The sequence below is a fragment of the Gallinula chloropus genome, assembly GCF_964237585.1.
Source record: "Gallinula chloropus genome assembly, chromosome: 10".
Taxonomy (NCBI): domain Eukaryota; kingdom Metazoa; phylum Chordata; class Aves; order Gruiformes; family Rallidae; genus Gallinula; species Gallinula chloropus.
In genome coordinates this window covers 17,106,187-17,125,979 of record NC_140095.1, presented here as the reverse complement: position 1 = coordinate 17,125,979, position 19,793 = coordinate 17,106,187, and the positions used below count along the sequence as shown (strand labels likewise).

General features: G+C 47.4%; 1 protein-coding gene across 1 annotated transcript in view; it reads right to left on the bottom strand.

Moving 5' to 3' along the window:
* The window catches only part of NSD1 (nuclear receptor binding SET domain protein 1), a gene marked incomplete at its 5' end in the record, with an annotated part of 60,943 nt that overhangs the window by 19,754 nt on the left and 21,396 nt on the right, over window positions 1-19,793 (bottom strand). The window contains 12 exons of the mRNA XM_084268594.1: window positions 249-454; window positions 743-899; window positions 1,112-1,291; window positions 2,698-2,898; window positions 3,425-3,548; window positions 3,937-4,080; window positions 8,740-8,858; window positions 9,534-9,603; window positions 10,689-10,798; window positions 12,601-12,886; window positions 13,022-13,143; window positions 16,671-19,254. Of these exons, the coding sequence (XP_084124720.1) occupies window positions 249-454; window positions 743-899; window positions 1,112-1,291; window positions 2,698-2,898; window positions 3,425-3,548; window positions 3,937-4,080; window positions 8,740-8,858; window positions 9,534-9,603; window positions 10,689-10,798; window positions 12,601-12,886; window positions 13,022-13,143; window positions 16,671-19,254 (4,303 nt within the window). The remainder of the gene's footprint in view (window positions 1-248; window positions 455-742; window positions 900-1,111; window positions 1,292-2,697; window positions 2,899-3,424; window positions 3,549-3,936; window positions 4,081-8,739; window positions 8,859-9,533; window positions 9,604-10,688; window positions 10,799-12,600; window positions 12,887-13,021; window positions 13,144-16,670; window positions 19,255-19,793) is intronic.

Below are 19,793 nucleotides of genomic sequence, written 5' to 3'. Positions count from 1 at the left end.
CAGAGCAGCAGGTCCTCAGGTTTAGAGCAGCTATGCCAAGAGCTGGAGAAGCATTCAAGATCTGCACACCCTTCTCCCTCTCTGGGAGTCAGACCAACAAATGTTCTGGGTGTGCTGAGTGATAAGCACCAGCTCATTCTGCAAATTGAATTTAGCACTATCTCTACAAAGACATTTTCTCTGTGGCAAGAATGTAGCTTCTCCAAAGAGGAACAAAGAGAAACAGGACATGGACAAAGCCAAGTTACCTTTCTTGTATATGCCATCCACGCCCTTGCCCATCTTGTCTTTGCTGCTGACATCACCTTCCATGTAAGGGAACACACGGGCCTGGTGGGTCCACAGGTAATCCTTAGAGCCAAAGAACAGCACAGGGAACTCGCCAATGTCATGTTTCATTTTCTGGATGTTGACAGGAATTGTCCTAGGATGGCAAATCTCAGCTGGCCACCACCTGCAACATGGGGAAGAGCAGATGAAACCTCTGGCTTCCCCACTTCCAACCACCTCAGAAACACGCTACTGCATGCAGACATGGGGGTAAAGGTTTGTGAGGGCTACTAGCAATGCTGGTGGGGAGACATGGTGTTACTGGAGGAGGAAAGTGTGTATTTTACCAGCTGTGACATGCATGGAAAAATTAAAGAGGCTGCTGCACTGTACCCTGCAGAGAGGAGCAGCTTCTCACCTCAATCATCATGAGCATGGAGAAGGGATGAGGACCTGTTTTACCTTCACCTACCTGTAGCGCCCAACTTTCACCCAGACTACTTCCTTGTAGTGTGGCTTTTTGCCTGCCTTGCAATCGTTACAGTACCAGCTCCCCTCTGGCATCTCAATGTTTAGACACTCACGGTGAAAGGCAGCCGGGCACGACTCGCAGCATAAAAGGCTGCCCCCTGCGAAGAAAAGGAGGAGGAATCATCAGTGTCAGCGTGTGGAAGGCTTAGAGACTCCACACACCCAGAGAGAGACATGTGAGAGAAGGGCATGGTGCTCTTCTGCAAACTTGTGTCCTATTTGTGCTGCATGAAGAACAGTTCTAAGGATCCAGCCTGCTCTACTGTCTTCCTGTTAGGGCCTTGCTTGGCGCCAGCACAGCCTGTCTCACCTTCAGAGCAGACAAAGCACCAGCTGACGTTGACGTGCTCATGGTTGCGGCAGCCCCTCCGTGCAGTGAAGTGATTGGGGCAGATGATGCTGTTGGAGGCGAGGACCACGGAGCCGGCGGCGAGGCAGAAGTCGTTGGAGTGGTACGCAACCGGACACCGCACGCAGCGCATCAAGCGACCTAGCACCAGAGCACATCAGAGCACAGTGAGCCTCTACAGGAGGACAGCTTTTGTTTCCTGCCAGAACTACCCTCTCTTGATACCTGAGCTCAAAAGAAGCAGCCATAAGTGATCTTTGGAAAAGAAGGCTTACCTTTTAATGACTAGATTAAGTACTCACTAGATTACTATTAAATTATTTAATATAAGAAAAATATGTAAAACTATAAATATCTTTAATACACAACTGCATATAACATATAAATATTGTATCATTTAGAAGTGATAAACCTCCTGCACACAGTGCAGAAACAGTTCAAGAGTTCACAGACTGGGACTGCTTCTTATCACATCGAAGTAATTGGCAAATCAGCTCAGACGGTAATTACAGAGGGGGTGTTCCAAGTGCTTAGCTGCACATAATGAAACCAATCCATGAAACTTCTGGAAGCATCAGCACTTGCCTCTCCACTTTATCAGATTTTACCCTGAAATTCCAAAAGGGAGAATTCTGAATTGCCTACAGGTTTAAATCATCCAAGGTTACTGACAGCCTGTTTTCAGTTCCTCTGAGGCTATACACAGGGAGAAGAGGTGGGAGGAAAGGGGTAAATCTGACCACAGAGAAGTAGCAGCCAGAGGAACACAATGCCAGTGTTCAATGGGGAAGTGGTCAGTGGGCTTTAGGTCTTCATTTGCTCTTCTACACCAAGCAGTGATATGTGGGGGGAAGACAACTTTAACACAGACCTTGAGGATAAAAATAGAGCTGGTGTTATTGTCACTCATCTTAAGATACCATGGATTTAAAAAAAGGCAGCTTTAGAAGCAAGTATACGAGGCAATCAGATAAAAGTTTTAAGTTTAATCATGTGAGGTAAAGGTCAAGGTATTGCTGCAAACAGCTCAAACAAACATTTGCCTGAGCAGCTTGGCCAAAGGGGGTCACACTACAAGATGAGGGTTTGCACTCTAAAAAGGAGATGGAGAACAGCATCACGGTTTTTACTAGGCTGCTCTCTGTGCCACTGCTGCTAAGCAGGCACTGACTGCAGCACTGGCACAGTGAAAAGTCATAGGAGAAACACGAGAGCGTCTGTACAGCTCCAGAGGCTTGTTCAAAATCCCAGAGAGGCATGTGGCACCCCTGGACGTGCAGGCATCCAAGTGTCTGGACAGAGGAGAACATTTTAGTTGCCATGTCTGACCATGGGGAGTGCTGATGAGCAGCAGCCTCCCATCCTGACACCACCCTTTCCACTTCCCAGGGAGAAGCTACTCCTCAGGAAATGCTACAACAAGCAGGGAGGCAAGGACAGAAAATCAACACCCAGAACTAATGGACCAGGTAAGGGCACCACAGAGATAAAACAAAGAAAAGGCTTCTAACAGCATCCCCCAAGAGCACCCTAGAAGATTTCAGTACCTTTGGATGCCGAGATGTTGGCTGGGTTAGCAGCATGACACGTCATGCAGATGTGCAGGGAGCATCGGAAGCCCTTGTTCTGCATGACCGTGGGCGGATACTTCTGGATGCAGGCTTCATGGTAATACTTCCCACAGAGGGGCAGCAAGCACCGTTTGGCATCTTCCCCGCAGCTCTTGCACACAAAGCAGGTATGGACCCCTGGAGAAAGAGCAACAGACACAACACCAGTCACACAGAAGTGCTACCAGAAGACCTGATGATTCTACCAGCCACCAGCACAACTTCCCGACCTGCTGTTACCTCCCCAAAGCACACATCTCTGCAGCAGGCTGGTTTTACCTACAGTGGTAATAAAACTCCAGATCCAAAAAGAAAGAAAGAAAGAAAAAAAAAAAAATAAAGAAAGGAATTCTTATAGTTGTGATTTCAGGCCAGGGAAAAGAAAGAGGAAAACCAAAAATTGACACCCCCACTTGGACACTCCCTGCTTTCCAGCCCTCTTTCCCTAGCCCCAGATAAGAATTTTCCTCTCTTTCCCACCAGATCCTAAACATTCACTTCTTTGCACCCCACATACCTGAATCAACAGTAAGACAAGTTAGTTAGAAAGTCATGAGAGCAATAATCAGAGGGCTGAGAGCTAGTTAGTGGCCCGACTGCAGACACACCAGTCAGCAAAGGAATCTCAAAAAAGCACCCTGACCTTCTGCACTCAAAAAAGTACCTGTGGAACACTCATTACAGATGAATTTGCCCTTTGGCATCTCGGAGAGCCCAAGGCACTGCAGGTGGAAAGCACCACAGCACTGCGCCTCACACAGCAACAGCTCCCCTGGCTTCTCGCAGATCTGCGGGGAAAGAAACACCAGGTCAGCTCTGACCCAGACAGCAACAATCCATGTGGCTGGTCCAGACTGCCAGCAGAGATCCCTACAGAAAGTTTTCTTCATGTCAGTAAATTCAGGTAGTTTGTGAAGCTCTACTATGTTTACTATTCAGACCCATATAAAATGAAGCTTATATCAGTCACACCTCCCTGACATCTATAGACTTCAGTAGGAGGACAGGCAATCAATCACAGAGGCAAGACTCGACTCAGAACACAAAAGGCTGGTTAATTCTAAGTAAGCACCTTAAGGTCACCTGGATTTAGCTGGGGCATTAGTTTGTACCAGAACTTAAAACAAAAACCTTCACAGTAATAAAATTTCAGACAGATCCCTTCAAGGACATTACCTGACACACGTTCTCCTTGAGAGCTGCTCCTCCTCCACGCTCCCCCTGCATCTTCTTGGACGAAGGCACTCCATGGTCATTCTCTGACCCTTCCTCATTACCCTCTTTGGGGCTTGTAGCAGTACCATGAACTGATGTTTCCCCCTTTAAAAAAATAATCCAGAATTAAGGCTGGCCACAGCTCACATCCCAGCAACTACACATTCAGCTACTGAGCAAATAACAGGTCTGGCAGTTGGTCTGTGCATTACCCACCCTGGAGAGAACATCCCCCATACAGTTCCACCAAAAGACTTCAAGGAAAGAACCCTTAGCTTACTAGATTATTAAAAAGTACACACTCAATGCAGTTGTTTTCCTGTGCATAACCCCTCCCTGAGGAAAGAGTCAAGGTTGAGAATGGAATTGCCCTGCACAGAAACAAATCAGTCTGAGACATCCTGTATGCTGATGTCTGCTTGCACTGGAAACGCAAATGAAGAACTTCAAACCACCTTTATTGCAGTCATCACCCAGCAGAAGAGCCAGGTGGTTCCCCCACATTTGTCTCTGCTTGTGTTAACCCATGTAAAACACATGCACACAGGTACAAGGCCTGTGTTGGTATGAACCAGCCAACATGAACAGCACAACAGGGCATTTACACCATCACCCTGCCTGGGGACGCGAGCCTTCCGTAAGGATCTGTCCTGTACAACAGCACCAACTGTAACATCTTATGGTGACCACAACATCTACTGGTGAAAGAGCATCTGCTGAGAAGCCAGGTTGCCAATGACAATGGCCAGCCAAACCCTCACAGGGCAAGTGCAGGACCCTGCCACAAGGTTCCCAAGGTGGAAGGACACCTTGGTTGTAACCACGGGACCTGCCCAGACACTGTTAGAGGGAAGGAGTGCAGCAGGGATCCTAGTAGCACTTATTTCTACCACAAGACACTGCTGTCCAAGAGCTGCACATGGCAACAATGCCTTCACTTTTGTCAAGGGAGGCACCCAAGAGCTAGGAAACATCCTGGCAGCTTCCAGACCTCTTGGGCACAGTCTAGGCCACACTCCAGTCATCTCACCAGCTCTGGCTGCTGCTCCAGAGTATGTATGTACATCTTACAGGCCATTAATGCTGCAAGGCAATGCCATTCACTAAGTGCTGTGAGCAAGAACATTTAAAGAACTCTGCTATTCTTCTAATATCCCAGCTCACTGCAGTTAGAGTGATCTCTGTGTGTGGCTTCCAGTTCCTCCTGGGTCACTGAGTCATATCCAGTGTACACAGACACAAACTGTACACTGGAAAGACCTTGTGAGGAATTCAAACTGCTGCTAGGAGCAGCAGCCATCACTCTCATACTTTCAGTCCTGCTTGGTGCTAGGTGTCCAGCTAATGAGCACAAGAAGGAGCTTTGCACCACTTTCTGCTACTCTCCCATACAGTCAAGAGTTGTGGTGCTACTGAAGGCTGTAAGCTGAACTCAACACCCTCTGAATATATTATTAGTTTGAGCAAAACACAGACAAAGATCTCCCAAAGTTTAAAGCTGGAAGAACCTGGAGCTGGTATGCTGGTCAGATGATGCCTCCTTTGCCTGTTTTGACATTTCCTTGGTGGTTCTCAGGTTTTGTCAGTTCTTTTCCCCACCTCTTTTCATTCCCTGAATGCAGCAGTATGCTTTTGTTTGGGGACATTTTAAAGCCATCTGCGTTTGTGGAGCAATGATGTACTGCACTGACAGCATATTAAAGCACACAATACAAGGAGGAATGGTATAAATCGCCTTTATTGAGCACAAAAACCCCAAAGTCCCAGCTACAAACTCCTGCCAATCCAAAGCACCATACGGCGTGCAGCCTTAGGGACTATCACCACAAGCTGATAAGGAGCACATATGCTGCTGCCACCCTACCACACCGCCTGGCAGAGGGAAGGGAATGGTCTCTATAGTGTTGGTAAAAGCCCATCTGAGAACACAACAGCCACCTCTGCCTCTATATGCAATAGCACCTTAAGCTAAGGGCTGCGATACTTTCACTCCTGTGGCTGAAATTCCACTAGGAATTCTGTAGTATCTGCAATGCAGCCCTCTGACCCAAACACTTGCATTGGATCCTGGAATGCTCCAGGAGCAGCACCAGTGACCAGTGCTCCAAGGACTGGTTACAGCTCAGGTCCTCCTATTCCTACATAGGTGCTCCCTCTTCTGCTCAGCTCAGCAGCGACCTTAGGGCTGCAGGGGACACTGTAATGAAGAACAAGAGCAGGGTTAATCAGCTACTGGTATGGGCAAACATCAGTTACAGCTTCTGCTTGCTCTGGGGCCCCAGTGCTACAGACACAAAGTGAGATCAGCCTTTCTTGTGGCCACTGAGGTCCCTGTAAGGAGAGTCAGGGTGCTGGTAAACAAGCGTCACCTATCCTGTGGTCAGTGGCACCAGCTTCCTGTGGTAGCTAAGGCTTTGAAGGGGGGGCATACCCAGATTTGCTACAGAGAGTGGTAAGAGGAATTTAGAAGTGGATTGTCTTTCCATCTATCTGACTGCTTTCTATGATGGTTGCTGGACTCCTTGGTTTGAACCCTGACAGCCGTGTTTCACTCAAATGCATTCAGGAATCAGTTACCATGTACCAGCCACTCCCTCCTCAGATCTGAGAGTGTTTGCTAGTAGCAATGATGCCTCAACAACTGGACCCACACCATGCTCTGGTCCTGCTTTTTCAGTCTAAAAAAGAACTTTTGGTTCTGCAAAGAGCTGGCCAACCTGCATATTTTGCCCTGTCTTAGCTGTATTTTAATAACGCTCCCAGCACCACACAGGAAGGGAATGGAGAGCTGGGCAGGATGGGCAAGGCCAGATACTTGTGCTTTATGAACAGGGAGAAGGGGATTGACATTCAAGGTCATCAATCAAAAGAACCTGCCACACTGTTCCCCCTCCTTTTGCTACCCAGCCCAAGAACTGCAGAACAACATACCTCCTACAGAGAGCAGGTCTCTCATCTTGGGTCTTCTTCCAGAGCTATCTCAGCTGCTGTATCTGGCACATCCCCAAAAGCCTGGCCTGTTTTTTTGGCACAGCCTGCCCTTGACAACCATTTCAACAGCATTTTCCATCCCCTTCTCTCTGCTGCTGCCCTGATGTTGTGACTTCCACTCCTGGCTCCACAGTCAGACAAGGACAAAGAAAGCTGAGTTCAGCCCAGGCAGAGAAGCTTTCCTCTGCTGTCTCTTCCTCTGAAAGCAGCTGGATCCAAGGCTTCACTGTGCTGTACCAGAGCATTTATTTCTTCTAGCACAGTTCAACACAAAGCAGGGTTCCTTGCCCAGAATGCAGAAAAGTCAATTACAGACCAACGTGGTCCAAACATTTCCATGTGAAAGCACAACTGCATCTCCACAGCACCCTAACACTCGCCAGTATGCTTGCACTCCCCTAAACCAAGGGGTGAACACTCACTACAGTGTCTCAAGAGACACCATGACAGAGGAAAGAATGCTGGCAAATGGTGCCAAGCACTAACAGGGATTTTTTTCTTTTCTTTTTTGTTTTGCATTGTTTACCATCACTAACTTCATGTACCCAATACAGATGTCTAAGGCTGGAGGCAGTTAAGACTCCCAGGGCTTCCTCTACAGCAAATAGCAGGTGCCGGATTCAGAGCCATGGCCTAGCTGCTCTGCTGCTCAAATCTCCCCCTCTTTTCTTCCCCACAGAAGTTTCAGAGAGAGTATTCTGGCTCAGAGGTGAGCCAGTCTCTTAGCAGGTGCCTAACAGACAGTGTTAACTAGCCCCCAGCACTGGCAAAGGTATTTGTACCAGCTTCATTGAAACATGCTTCCAGATGAGCACACTTCAGAAAGGGCACCACCACCACCACCACCACTGGAAGGCTCATGTGGCCCAGGGGCATCACCCCCAACAGAAACACCCTTTTCAAAAAGCAGTAGCAGCAGGGGGGCTGGCACTGCTCTGACAAGTGGTGTGAGGTCTGTGCTCTGCTGGAAGCTGTATAACAACAACAAATATAACAATATATATCTGTAATTGGCTCCTGAAATACATACTGACTATCCTGACAGAACAGCCTGCTGCTGAACCTGGGCCACTGGAAGTGAGAGGCGATGGTGAGAGGCCCAGAGGTGTCCCGCCTCTCCCAGGAAAAATCTTGCTTCCCCTACACTTGGTGATACCTGGCTCATTCCTAAAAGGCAAAACGTGCTTGTCAGAGATATTTGTATGCTGGCTCTGCTGGGATGCAGAAGGGAATTGCCCCAGTTATCCCTTTCTGCTGGATAGCAGAATCTAACCAGAGGCTCCAGTAGGCAATCACAGACAGTCCCCCCCATCCCCTCCAATGAGGTTCTCAGCTCACCCTGGCACACAAGGGCGAGCAGGAGGAGGGGCTGAAATCCACAGTCTAGAGCTTGTGCTTCATTCTGGTGCATAAAAGGGCAAGATTACCACCACCAGAGAGAAGACCTTTTACAGCAGATAGACCTTCTGATCTGCAAAGCAAGATGCCAGGTAAAACCTGGTTCCATGAGGACAGAACAGCCTCCCTCCTGGAGAATTAGCTGAGTAGCAGCTTACGAACTGATCCCGAGTTAAGCAATCACAACAAAACAGCTACTCAAATCAAGGTGGTATCTTCAGCTTCAACCCCAGCTCATGTAACTGCATCAGTAGGACAAAGTCCCAACTGACACACCAGCCAGCCCAAGATGACCCGGACCAGGCTCTGCACAGTGCCCTGGGAAGCAGCAGACAGGTTACAGGGATGAGAGCGCATAGGAAGATCCAACAGTACCTCAGAGTGTGGGGTCTCCCCCAGACCCTCCTCATTTCTCTCCTTCTTGGAATGCATTGCAGTAGAGGAATGGCGCTGTCTCTTCCGCTTCCGCTGCTTCTCCAAGAGCTTTTCAGAAGCTGGGATTCAACAGAGAGACCACTCAAAAAAAAATGCAGAAATAATTTCCTTGGTACAGGTGCCACTAGCAAGTTCTACACCCTGAGAGCTTCAGGCTGGGTCCTACTCTCTGGGGCAATACCAGCCCCCAGGCAGTCTGCCCTCTGACCTGCAACCACCAGAGAACCACTTATTCCTATCAGTTTATCCTTATTTTGCTAAGCTGCTGCACACCATGGCTCTGACCTTCCTGAAGCAGCCCCCAGCAGAACAGAAATGCGACCAATGCAAAGCTTACATTGCTAATCAAACACTGATAACAACCTTCTCCCACCACACTGCAACAAAAACCGCCTCATACTGATGCCAGGGTGATACAGAGACAGACACAACACACCCATGGGGCAGGGCAGCCACCGTTCAGCCTGGCCATGCCATCGGTACAGAGCCCTACTGAGGAGTCTCCTTCAAGCACCCAGACTACGAACGAGAAGCAAACATCTCACATTCCATAGGGAAATCAAAGACCTAACAGAACCTTTGGTAATCATCTTGGTACCTATTCCTTCTGCCGCTGCCTCAGCTGAGGCAAACACCACCCAAGAGCCCAGCACACACAAGCCCAGGCACACACAAAGCCACAAGCATGGATCCAAACACCCCCAACAGCCTCCCAGGGCCATGTCTTCACTTACCTTCTCCCAGGTCTGGGAAGTGGGCTGGCGAGTAGAGCTCAGAGCCATCACTTTCCGAAGGGCCAGCGCCCTACAAACACACAAGAGAGCCAAGTCACCAGATGCACATCAGAGGTGCATGTTCCTCAGCCACTCAAGAGCCTTTATGAATGGCTGCAACACGTCACTTACAGTTCAGGTCATGAATTCACCAGTGATTAGAGACTTTACAAGAAAACAATTGTTTTTTGTGTGTGATAGATCCCACATGGAAAAGTCAGTCTCTGGGCAGGGAGGAGTGCCGAGGCTGCTGTGTCTTGTGCTCACCAGCATCATCCGCGTTTCCTGAGCTCTCCCAAAGAGGCTGCTAACACCCTGTAAGCTGCTGGGAATAGAGACTCTCTTCTGGCTTTACACTTTTACGGAGCTTAAGACTGAAATACACTGGTCTCTGCATTACTGCAGCCATGATAACTGTATTAAGACTCTACACCACAGAGAGAGAAAAAGGAAAGGAGGAAAACTGTTATTGATCAACCTTAGAAACAGTGGCAATAAGTCTTGTGCAGCTACACCACCTCAAATGATTCTTTACAAGTTGCTTTTTGCCAAACCATGCCACTGAATCTTGAGTATTTATCAGAGCAACATTTACTTTAAAACTCTGCAAGAAGTACCACATGCTACATGTGATGCAACTCAAGCCTCCATCCTGCTACAAGCTCTGCACTTACATCCCATTCACCAGCCCACCTGGGAAGGTAACAAAGGAACACTGCTCAGAGAAAGTCTGATGGAAAAGGACAAAGCCTTAGGTTCAAGATCAAGCTACACATCAACATCACAGCAATAGAAAGCCTCTGTGCAAAACATTTCTGCTCACACCTTCCCTGACAGCATCCAGATGAGTCCTTTTCCATAGAAATTAATGAAGAGATTTTACAGCCAAAACCACCCAGTCCCCATTACAAGTGGGGAGGGGTGGGGAACACATCTGTATTCAGCAGATTTCTTCTTAACAACACAGCAACCAGCACCTTTGGGAAGGGTGGACCTTTGCTCCTGGGCCACAGCCAACAAAAAAAACACAGCCCATTGCACTCTGTCTCATTCAGCAAGGTCTGCTGTCTGGGCTCGTTTTCTATCTGGTTTTCAAAAAAGCTGGAAGGGAAGTACCTTCTTTGGGGGAGTCCACTCATCCTTCTTTGGCATAAAGGCAGTGTCCAAATCATTGGATTCCAAGAGCTTTTTAGTGGGCTTCCTTTGACGCTTGCTTTCTAAGTTTCCTGCAATGAAACCCTTCACATTAGATAAAGGGGGAGAGGAGGCACAGGCTCATCTCTTCAGGCAAAGACCTTTAAGCAAGTACCAGCCAACAGTTCAAAACAATCTGCTTCACCCCATCTTTGGGATCAAAAGCTCCTCAGGCAGATGCCAATTACTGGTTTCTGTACAACTTCCACAGAAACAGACCTCAGTCTCTCCCATGACCTTCAGGCATATACAAAATATCAAAACACAAACAAAACCAATCACCCACAGAAGAGAGACTGGGAAGTCAATTACAGCAGGTAACTCATCCTGGCAGCACAATCCCCATCATAATTCCCCACTCATTTTGATTTGGCATAAGCCAGCCCCACCACTGACAAAGACAGCCCTGCTTCCACTTCCACCAGCATTCATGCTGCACATAAACAGGCTAAAGGACAAGCTCCCAGTTAAAACTTCCCAGGCAAAGCTGCCCCAAACAAGCCAGCTGTAGCCTGCATCATTTGCACACACTTTTTTGCTGGCACTGGGGAGGCACCAAGTTGCTAGACGTGGGCTCATCCACACTGATTTTGGCAACATTATAAACTTAAAATGACCAGGAAATGATGATGCTGTGAGTGCAAGGCACTCCAGATAAACAGCCTGCTACCCATCCTACCCAGGTCCCCAACCTACCCAGCTGATCCGCTTGTTTCATCAGCCTGGGCTGCATCCTTCTGCGGCACACACCTCTGCGCGCACTGCTGACACATGGGATACCTAATGGAGGGACAACACAGCATGGTCACAAGGTGAGTTTCTGCCCACAGCCTGGGCTCTGTGTGCTTCAGCAAGAGGTGAGTTTTCTCAGGAGGGGGAAGAGATATGCAACCTCTGCAGACTAGATGTTTACTCTCACTGCTGCACCCAGTTCTGTTCTCCCCCATCTCCAACCTCGGGTTCAGTTTTAACTCCTTGAATCCTCTCCAACTTTCCATTTCCATCTGATACCCACAATCCTCCTGCTGTGGCACAGAACAGGTCGCTGGCCTCCCAGTGACCATACCTCTCTGCCTGTTGGTTTAGTTGTTTTGACCATAGGCCCTTCAGAACAGTCACTGCATTCCTTCCGAGTTAGCACAGCCAGGACACTGGGTATGTGTGGGTGACCCTGGACATGTCCTTAGGTGCTACCAGAGAATGCACCTACTGCAAAGTAGACCCTAGTACTGACCCTGGTGAAAAGGGGAACCACCCATCAGACCACACTCACCCCTTGCATACTGTGCCCAACAGTGTGAAGGTCCTGGTGTGCCACTTGTACAAGTCTCCAACAGCTCAACAGATGCCTAGAACCTCTAAGAGACAGAGTTTTTCCAGAGGGATTTCTGTCCCTGAGCTCATTAGAAGAGCAAAAGGTCATCTCATGAGCTATGCAGATTAGACTTTGTTTATCAACCTCACTACAGCAGTGTTCAATCCAAAGGGTCTTAACAGCAGCAAGAGACCTTCAAGCTAAAGGATCTAGTCACAAGCACAGAAGGCAAGGACTCGGTGAAAGAACTGTGACTGCCTCATTCAGATAAAGAAGTGTCTGGGCCAGGACCTAAGGAAGACACCACACACTGCAGAAAGCTAACAGCCAGCTCACTGCAGTGCCCATTGCACCCCACCTTCTCTCTCCTGCCAGCACCAGCAAAGGTCACTGAAGGAAGTAAAGCAAAACCAAACAGATAACAGCTACTGACCTTTTCAATCTGACCTAAGCAATAATTTCCACTAAACTTGTGACACAGGCACTTAGGAGAGCAGAACAACACAACCTCCCACTTACCTGACTTCAGGAATCGCTCCTCTGCATCTGGAGAAGCAGAAACTTCAGACACATTCAAGGAAGACAGCACCAGCTCTGAAAAATCTGAAGGTCCTTCTTGATGTTGATCAGTGGGGTGGGATCCTAGCTCCCTAGAGAAGGAACACTCTGCTTCAAGGACGGGAGGGGACTCTTTGGTTGAAGATGGAGTTAAAACCAAAGGACTCGGCCCCCGCTGGGTATCTCTGTCAGGGCTGCACTGTGCAGGAAGACGTCCTTCAAATTCAGACCTTGCCACGGAATTCACCTAGCATAGCAAAATATGTTGGTGAAAACAGGTATCTTGCAGAGCACTGCATGCTGCAAGAACACTCAGCCAGCAAGAACACATCAGAAAATACCCAGAGAAATAACTACAAAGAGCACATTAGCCTTCACCTACCTTCTGTGATTGCTCCTGCCCCTTCTTTGACTTTTTCTTGGGTGCAAACAAGTGATCATACTCTTCTGCGTATTCCAGCAGCCGTTTACTTGGCTTTCTAAGGCGCTTCCTCTCTGAATGTACTAAGAGAAAGGAAAGCAGCTTCAAGACTGTGTTTCTGAGACAATCACAAGACAAAATTCTCCTCGTGATCTGTTGATATTTGCTCCTGCCTTCTCTTCCAGAAGCTTTGTGAGGGACAAGCCCTGATACCTCTTTGTCTTTGATACAGCCTTACAACTTTTGAGCTTCCTATTTTCCACAATCCTGGCAAGTGGGATTTGTAAGGACCTAAGGGATCTCAAGCAGTTCAAGGAAGAAATTTTAAAAAAACATTAAATGCTCCTGAAGTTTCACCCAACACCTCCCTGGACAAACTGCATATAACCTCTTTGCAGGCCTTTACCAAAACCTAAGTCTTTTAGCAACTTGGACTCATTACACTCCTCCTGCTGTTACCCAAACTCCTTTGGTTTTAATGCAGGGGGTGTGAAAACATTGTTTTCCCCATAAAGTACTAGAGTCACTAGTAACACATACGCCTCACTCCTTCCCTTCCCCTCCTCCCTGGTTTATTTCTGTATATACAAGAGCTTCAGATTGCCCATCTGCTACTGCAAAGCCCATTTATTGCCTCTGCTTCCCGACAATAGATGCCACACTGAGATCAGGGAGCGAACAGTCCTCGCCAGCGGCTGCAAGTTCTTCAGGGCTCAGATGTCTTTGTTTGCACAGCGCTGCACCATCGCAAGGGAAACCCAGTAACAGGTATTTCCTTGATACAACCCTACCCATACGTGCTACACTATCTCACAGTGCCCCAACACACAGCAAGCTCCCCCCCAAAAATATAAAGCCCTGATGCTCTCCATTTCTGCTCAGCAAGATGATGCAAGTTTATGCCTTCTTCATGCCTCCCAGAACTCCTCTGGCTTTTCTCATTTGGCAGTCTTCAAAAATAATTAAATAGCACCAAAAGATTCCTCCTAGTCATGAAAATCTTTGCAGTCTCCTGGAAGTTTGGGAACAAACAGTAAATATTCTCTTTGCTTCTTTTCATGCGTAGGAGGTGGCTTTTTTCTTCTTGAAAACGGAAACATTTTATAACAAAGCATTCCAGCACAACACTTCAGAACAGGGATGTTGGACATGATTGCTACACTTTATTGTGGCTTTGTGGTTAAACAAGCATGAGAAAGTCAAAGTTGGCCAAAAGAGAAGAAAGGAACAACTTGCTCAAACGCAGCTATTTTCAGCCTCTATTAACACTCTGTGCAGGTGTCTGGGTAAAATACACATTTCAGCATGTAACAGGCAGAGGATGCTCCCTAGGCAACTGTTTAGAGCCCCAAAGCCACGGAGCAGAGCACGGCACCTCGTGCCAGAAGGACTGGTGGAACTGCATTTTTTTCCCCCACCCAAAGCAAATCTCATCCAAGAATCCCAAACGCAGCCTGACCAGGACGGGCAGAACGAGCACCCAACCAAATGATGATTTACAAAGATGGTTTGTGCCAGCAAATTCCACCAATCTTCACTTCTGCCTTATTTGCTCTAAATAGCACCACAAGGTTCTTAGTAAAATGTTGCCATTCAACTCTGATGAAGACTTTACAGAGCTTGAGCTTGGAGGAAATGCCACAGGGACTGCTATCTGTTGTGATTCCCTTGCACTGATGCTCTGCTGAGGACGAGGAATAGCCACATCCCAAAGCACCAGCAAACAGGGGAAAGTCCTTCTCTAAGTTGCAATTAGTTTAACTTCCAGCATCGCTCCCTATTTCCTACACAAGCACCCTTGTGTGACATGAAAGGAAGACTGGTTTCCACAAATGGGCTTTTCACAGTATTAGGTTTACTCACTCCCACCAGCACACCAGGGATGTCACAGCAGTCCACTCAGCTCCTTATGCAGAGGCTCCAGTACCTCCCTAAGGCACATTCCCATGCTATTTAGGGCAGGGAAATTAAATTACACTGTGGGTACTGATCTGTCACTTTTACAAGTAAACCCAGGCCCTCACTGCATCCCTGCGTGCAGCACCAGGACAGCTCTGCCCTCCTCTCCTCAGATGCCACCTCTAACCAGGATCCTTACTTTTGCCACTTCCCTCCTCTTAACATTACTACCTCTTAGCAGCTTTTCTCTCTTAGCTCTCTCTGTAGACCTGCATCTTCATCTCACACAGCAACATACAGGGATGCTTCAACTGCAAAACCATCACAAAGCCAGGAGAACCTGGCTGCATCTTAGTGAAACGAGGAACGTGCTCCTTCTGGCAGGCTGAGACACTCCTGTGACAGCCCCAGGAACACATGCATCCTCTCACCTGCCCTGTGAAAACTCAAGCCCTCAAAAAACCAGGCAGCCACAGTCAGAGCAGTTGGTGAATGATTAAGCTGCTGTAGTTTCAAACCAGAACTTTTACCCCATGTATTACACCCTATGGGCTTGTCTTCTCTCATCTGTGACTTGCCTTGGGCAGATCCTACTCACCACTATCCAGGAGCTGCCATTTCCACACTGAAACAGAGGCACAGGCAACCTCCAGCACCCACTAATAGCAAAATACATACCCCCAAAGTGCACTGAGGGAACATGTAAGTGACAAAACACAAACAGGTTCAAAATTCTATCAAGTTCTCTTAATTCACGGTATTGCAAATAGATCAGAGCAATTCAGTTTGGCAAAATTATCTAAAAAGTTAATTCTTTTGTTTCATTAAGATTTGCTTCCCCAGATTATCTACAGAAACCTGAGGACAGCAAGTGTTAAATGTGGATCTGCTGCACATATTCCCTGCACACAGCCCCTCTCTTTCTTTTTTGCTTTACCCAAATGCCCCTGTCCTCCATGGGAGAGGCAGGGCTGTCAGCTTCTGAGGAGCACACAATCGTTCTCCTTCCCACGTAGTTTCCCTTCCAGTGATGCTGTCTTACATCTGCCTGCCATCCTCCAGACCCACCTCCAGCCCAGCCTCCCTGGCAGCTTCCCCCCTTCCTGTTCTCCCCTTCACCCCTCAGGCGACGGCACCGAGGCTGTAAATTAGGAAATCTGTGGGGTTCCCCATTTCATTATTAGCAGCCAATAAAATTCCACACTAAAACACAAAAAAACCACCAACCACCACACTGTCTCGATGAAATCGTACAGAACAAACCAAAGACCAACTCTATGTCAGAGAGAACTAGGAAAAGAAGAAAAAATAAAAATAAGAGCAGCCCTTGAGGCTGTTTCCCATAATCTTCTAGTGTTGATCTATCCAGCTAACACCAAGTACTCAGCCCCTAAGCAACACTTTCTGAAGGTACAGGCTTTAAAAAAAATATCCCAAACTTGGAGGGATGCTCATTTGCCCTTGCACTGAGGAGAAACTAATGGTTTGTAATATATTTAAGCTTTCTGATCAAAGAGCTGAGCAAAACCCCAGAAGCGTTCTGCCTTCTTTGTTCTCCGTGCTTACAGAGAACCCAAAGCCAAGGTATCACACCTTCTTCAGCTCTGACATACACATCTCCAGGTTGTCAAACAGCCCCAACTTAAGCTTTAAATGCAAAGGTATAAAATGTACACAAATACACACTCTGGCGCAAGTCCAGCTCCCTTACCTTGTGCAGAGAATTCAGACTGGGGAGCAAAGTTGCCAAGCTCTGTTTCTGAGTCCATCACACTGTTGTTTGGCTTACCACATACATTCAAACGTTTCTCAACTAAGTCTACATGATTCTCATAGTCCTGATCTGTCAGGTCTCCCTCAAGCACCTTTGAGTGAGGGGAATGCCTACGTCCCAAGCACTCATTTCCCTTCAGTGAAAAGCCACGAGAATTCAGGCCAAAGGCACTCTCCAAGCTTCCTTGTTCCCTAGATCTACTGATGTGCTTATTAGATCTAGCACTGCTTTGGTTAAAACGCTGCCACCGCTTTTTGGGTGCTACGTGATTTGTATCATTAGACTCATCACCAAGAGAGCTCTCACTATTTGCCTCTGAATCCAAGTCTGGACTCTCCCCATTGTCAGCAGAAGTGCAGCTCTCAATATTTCTACCAGCTTCAGGTCTCCTTCCAATACGATCTAAATTGTCATCAGATAAACAGGTAGAGTCTTCATCAGTTGAATGTTCTGTTAAATCAACAGACTCTTTCCTCTCAGATTCTTCTGCTTCATTACCTAGAGGACTGGTAACCGAACCGTGAACACGGAATGCACGTTCTCCTGAATCTCTGGATAACCGACTTAACAACTTACTTGGCCCTCCTGGTTTTAAGTCCTTTCTGTTTGAAACTGTTTTATCTCCAAGCTTTGATGACTGCTTAGATTTTGAACAGTTGCGTTTGGGCACGCAGTTGGTGCCGTTTGTCCCAGAAACAGCAGTGCTCGCGGGCTCCCTTTTACTAGTACCAATCCCCGTCAACTTGGTTGGAGGACTGCGTGAAAAGGAGGAGTTGCTTATAGTGGAGTTTGGATTTACTGTTTCCTGGACACAATCTCCATTTTTTTCTATTTTATATGGGGGACCTACAATAGACAAGGACTTCAGACCACTCGTGGAATTGCTTCCAGAACCATCAGCTGCGCTGGTATTTCGAAATGGGACTATATTTTGACCAGTCATCAGTTGCTGCTCTTTCGTCTTACTGTCATGCATATCCTTCAACATCATTAACAAGGTGCTGAATTTGTAATTTGGCTCAATAGGCAAACGACCATGACCAGAGGGAGAAGGGAAAAGCAAAGGTACTGTGGCCTTTGGAGTGCCAGAGTCACCAGCATCATCATTCATAGACCGGTAAGAGAGCTCCTTCAGCTCTGACAAGACGTGTTTCACCACAGCCGTTTCTATCTCAGCAGAATCCCTGGCTTTCTCATGCATGTTGTTCAACAGTTTCTGACCATCAACTTTCCCACTTCTCTGAAGAGAATCTCTCTGATGGCCAGAGAAACCTTTGGTATCAGAAGAGCAGCGATTCACATCACCCTCTTCTTCTGCAAGAGAAGGCTCCAACCCAGCAACCTTTTCTTTATGTTTGCATTTTATACTCCTGATTCGGGGTAATTTCATCCTTTTCGGTTTTAAGATTGCTTGATCTGCAACAGCAGGCCAGGAACTGTCCTTGGAAACACTTTGGGGAGTAGTGTGCTTGTTTGCTAAGGAAAGATTGTCATTTCTCACGTCTGAAGAGCACTCAAGAGCCATCAATGACATCTCAGCATCAGAGAAGCCTACTTCAAGCTCCCCATCTGCAAATTCAGCATCAAGTCTGCTGGTTACCGAACCTCCCAGAGCTTTGCGCTCTCTGTACGACTTCTTCCTGGCCCGTCTGTTGCTCTTCTGAGAAAGATACATGGAAAACTTAATGTTTCCACTCGACGTCATAGGAAATTCCTTCTCCACTTTATCTGAAGAATCACTAACTTCAACAACACTAGAGGCTCTCTCTGAACTTTGGTCCATGGTATCTACATCACTGTTCCCACCATCTGAGAGGGAAGAGGATGAATCCGATTCAGTTTGCTTTTTCTCCATACCAGCATCAGATGCAGAATAGTGTATCTGTAACTTGGAACTGCACAAAATACCCAGGGAGCTCTTCTCTCTCTCCAAAGATGTGCTGGAGAACAAATCCCCTCCTTGGAGAGTGTTCTTCAGAGCATCACTTTTACGATTCTCATAGTCTGTTTTCAAAGGTGTCTTTTCAAAACGTCTTTCTCCAAAAGAGGAAAGCAAATGGTTTTCCCTGGTGCTGCTGGATGCTGTCAGGCTGTTGGCAATCCGGCGAAGCTCATGAGATGCATGTTTATCCGGTAGGTCCCCAACAATCATGTTTCTAACTATGCTCTCTGGTGTTTTTTCTTTGATTTCTGCCCTAGATGCTTCCCCTCTTGCACCACTCTTTTTTACTCTAGTCCTTTTTCTGCTGTCAGAGCTTTTTTTCACATGTGGCTTAATGTGCAATTTTCCTTTTTCACTGGCTGGGTGTCTGGAGTCAAACGCCAAGGATTTAAAACAGCCGTTCAGCTGCCTGTCCCTTTCAGCTCCAGGGCCATTGGCATAGTATTCTGACTGTACTTCCTTCTCACTGTCCAGCTCGCTGGAGTTCTGGTTGCACTTTTGATCCTCCGGTCCCCCAAGAAGAATGTCTTCTGCCTGTCCAACACTGACTTCCCATTTAGCCATAAATCTTTGAGGAACCTTAAAATTGGAGGAGACAAAAAAAACAAACATCAATTGAGTGGGTAACCAACAAGATAAAGGTGAGATCAAGGTGCACAAGGCACAGAACAGAGCGACACTTCCCACATTTTGCCTCTTAAAGACAATCACATGGATTCTCAGACACTATGCCTAGTGGACACAGAAAATGCTGCTCCTGGACCCTGCACTCCCACTGAGGCTAACAAAACCTCTGTACAACCCCAAAACAGTTAAATGGTCCTTGCAAGCACAGGTCTCCCAGGAACCAGATGTCCTGGCATCCCAGCACACCCTGAACCCAACAGCCTATACAGGGGAATGCGTACAGTATGGATCCCTGGCACAGAAATGCAAAGCAACAGCCAACAGGCTCTCAAGGCAAATGAAGCGTCATTTTCCTCTAAATATTTGAGCAGACATGTTTGCTTTGCTTGTTCCCAATTCTTCCTGCAGCCCCTGAACTCAGAGCACGATTCAATCTTCCCTCTCCCTCAACTCACCCTGGTAGACACATGAAACCCACATGCAGTTCTAGA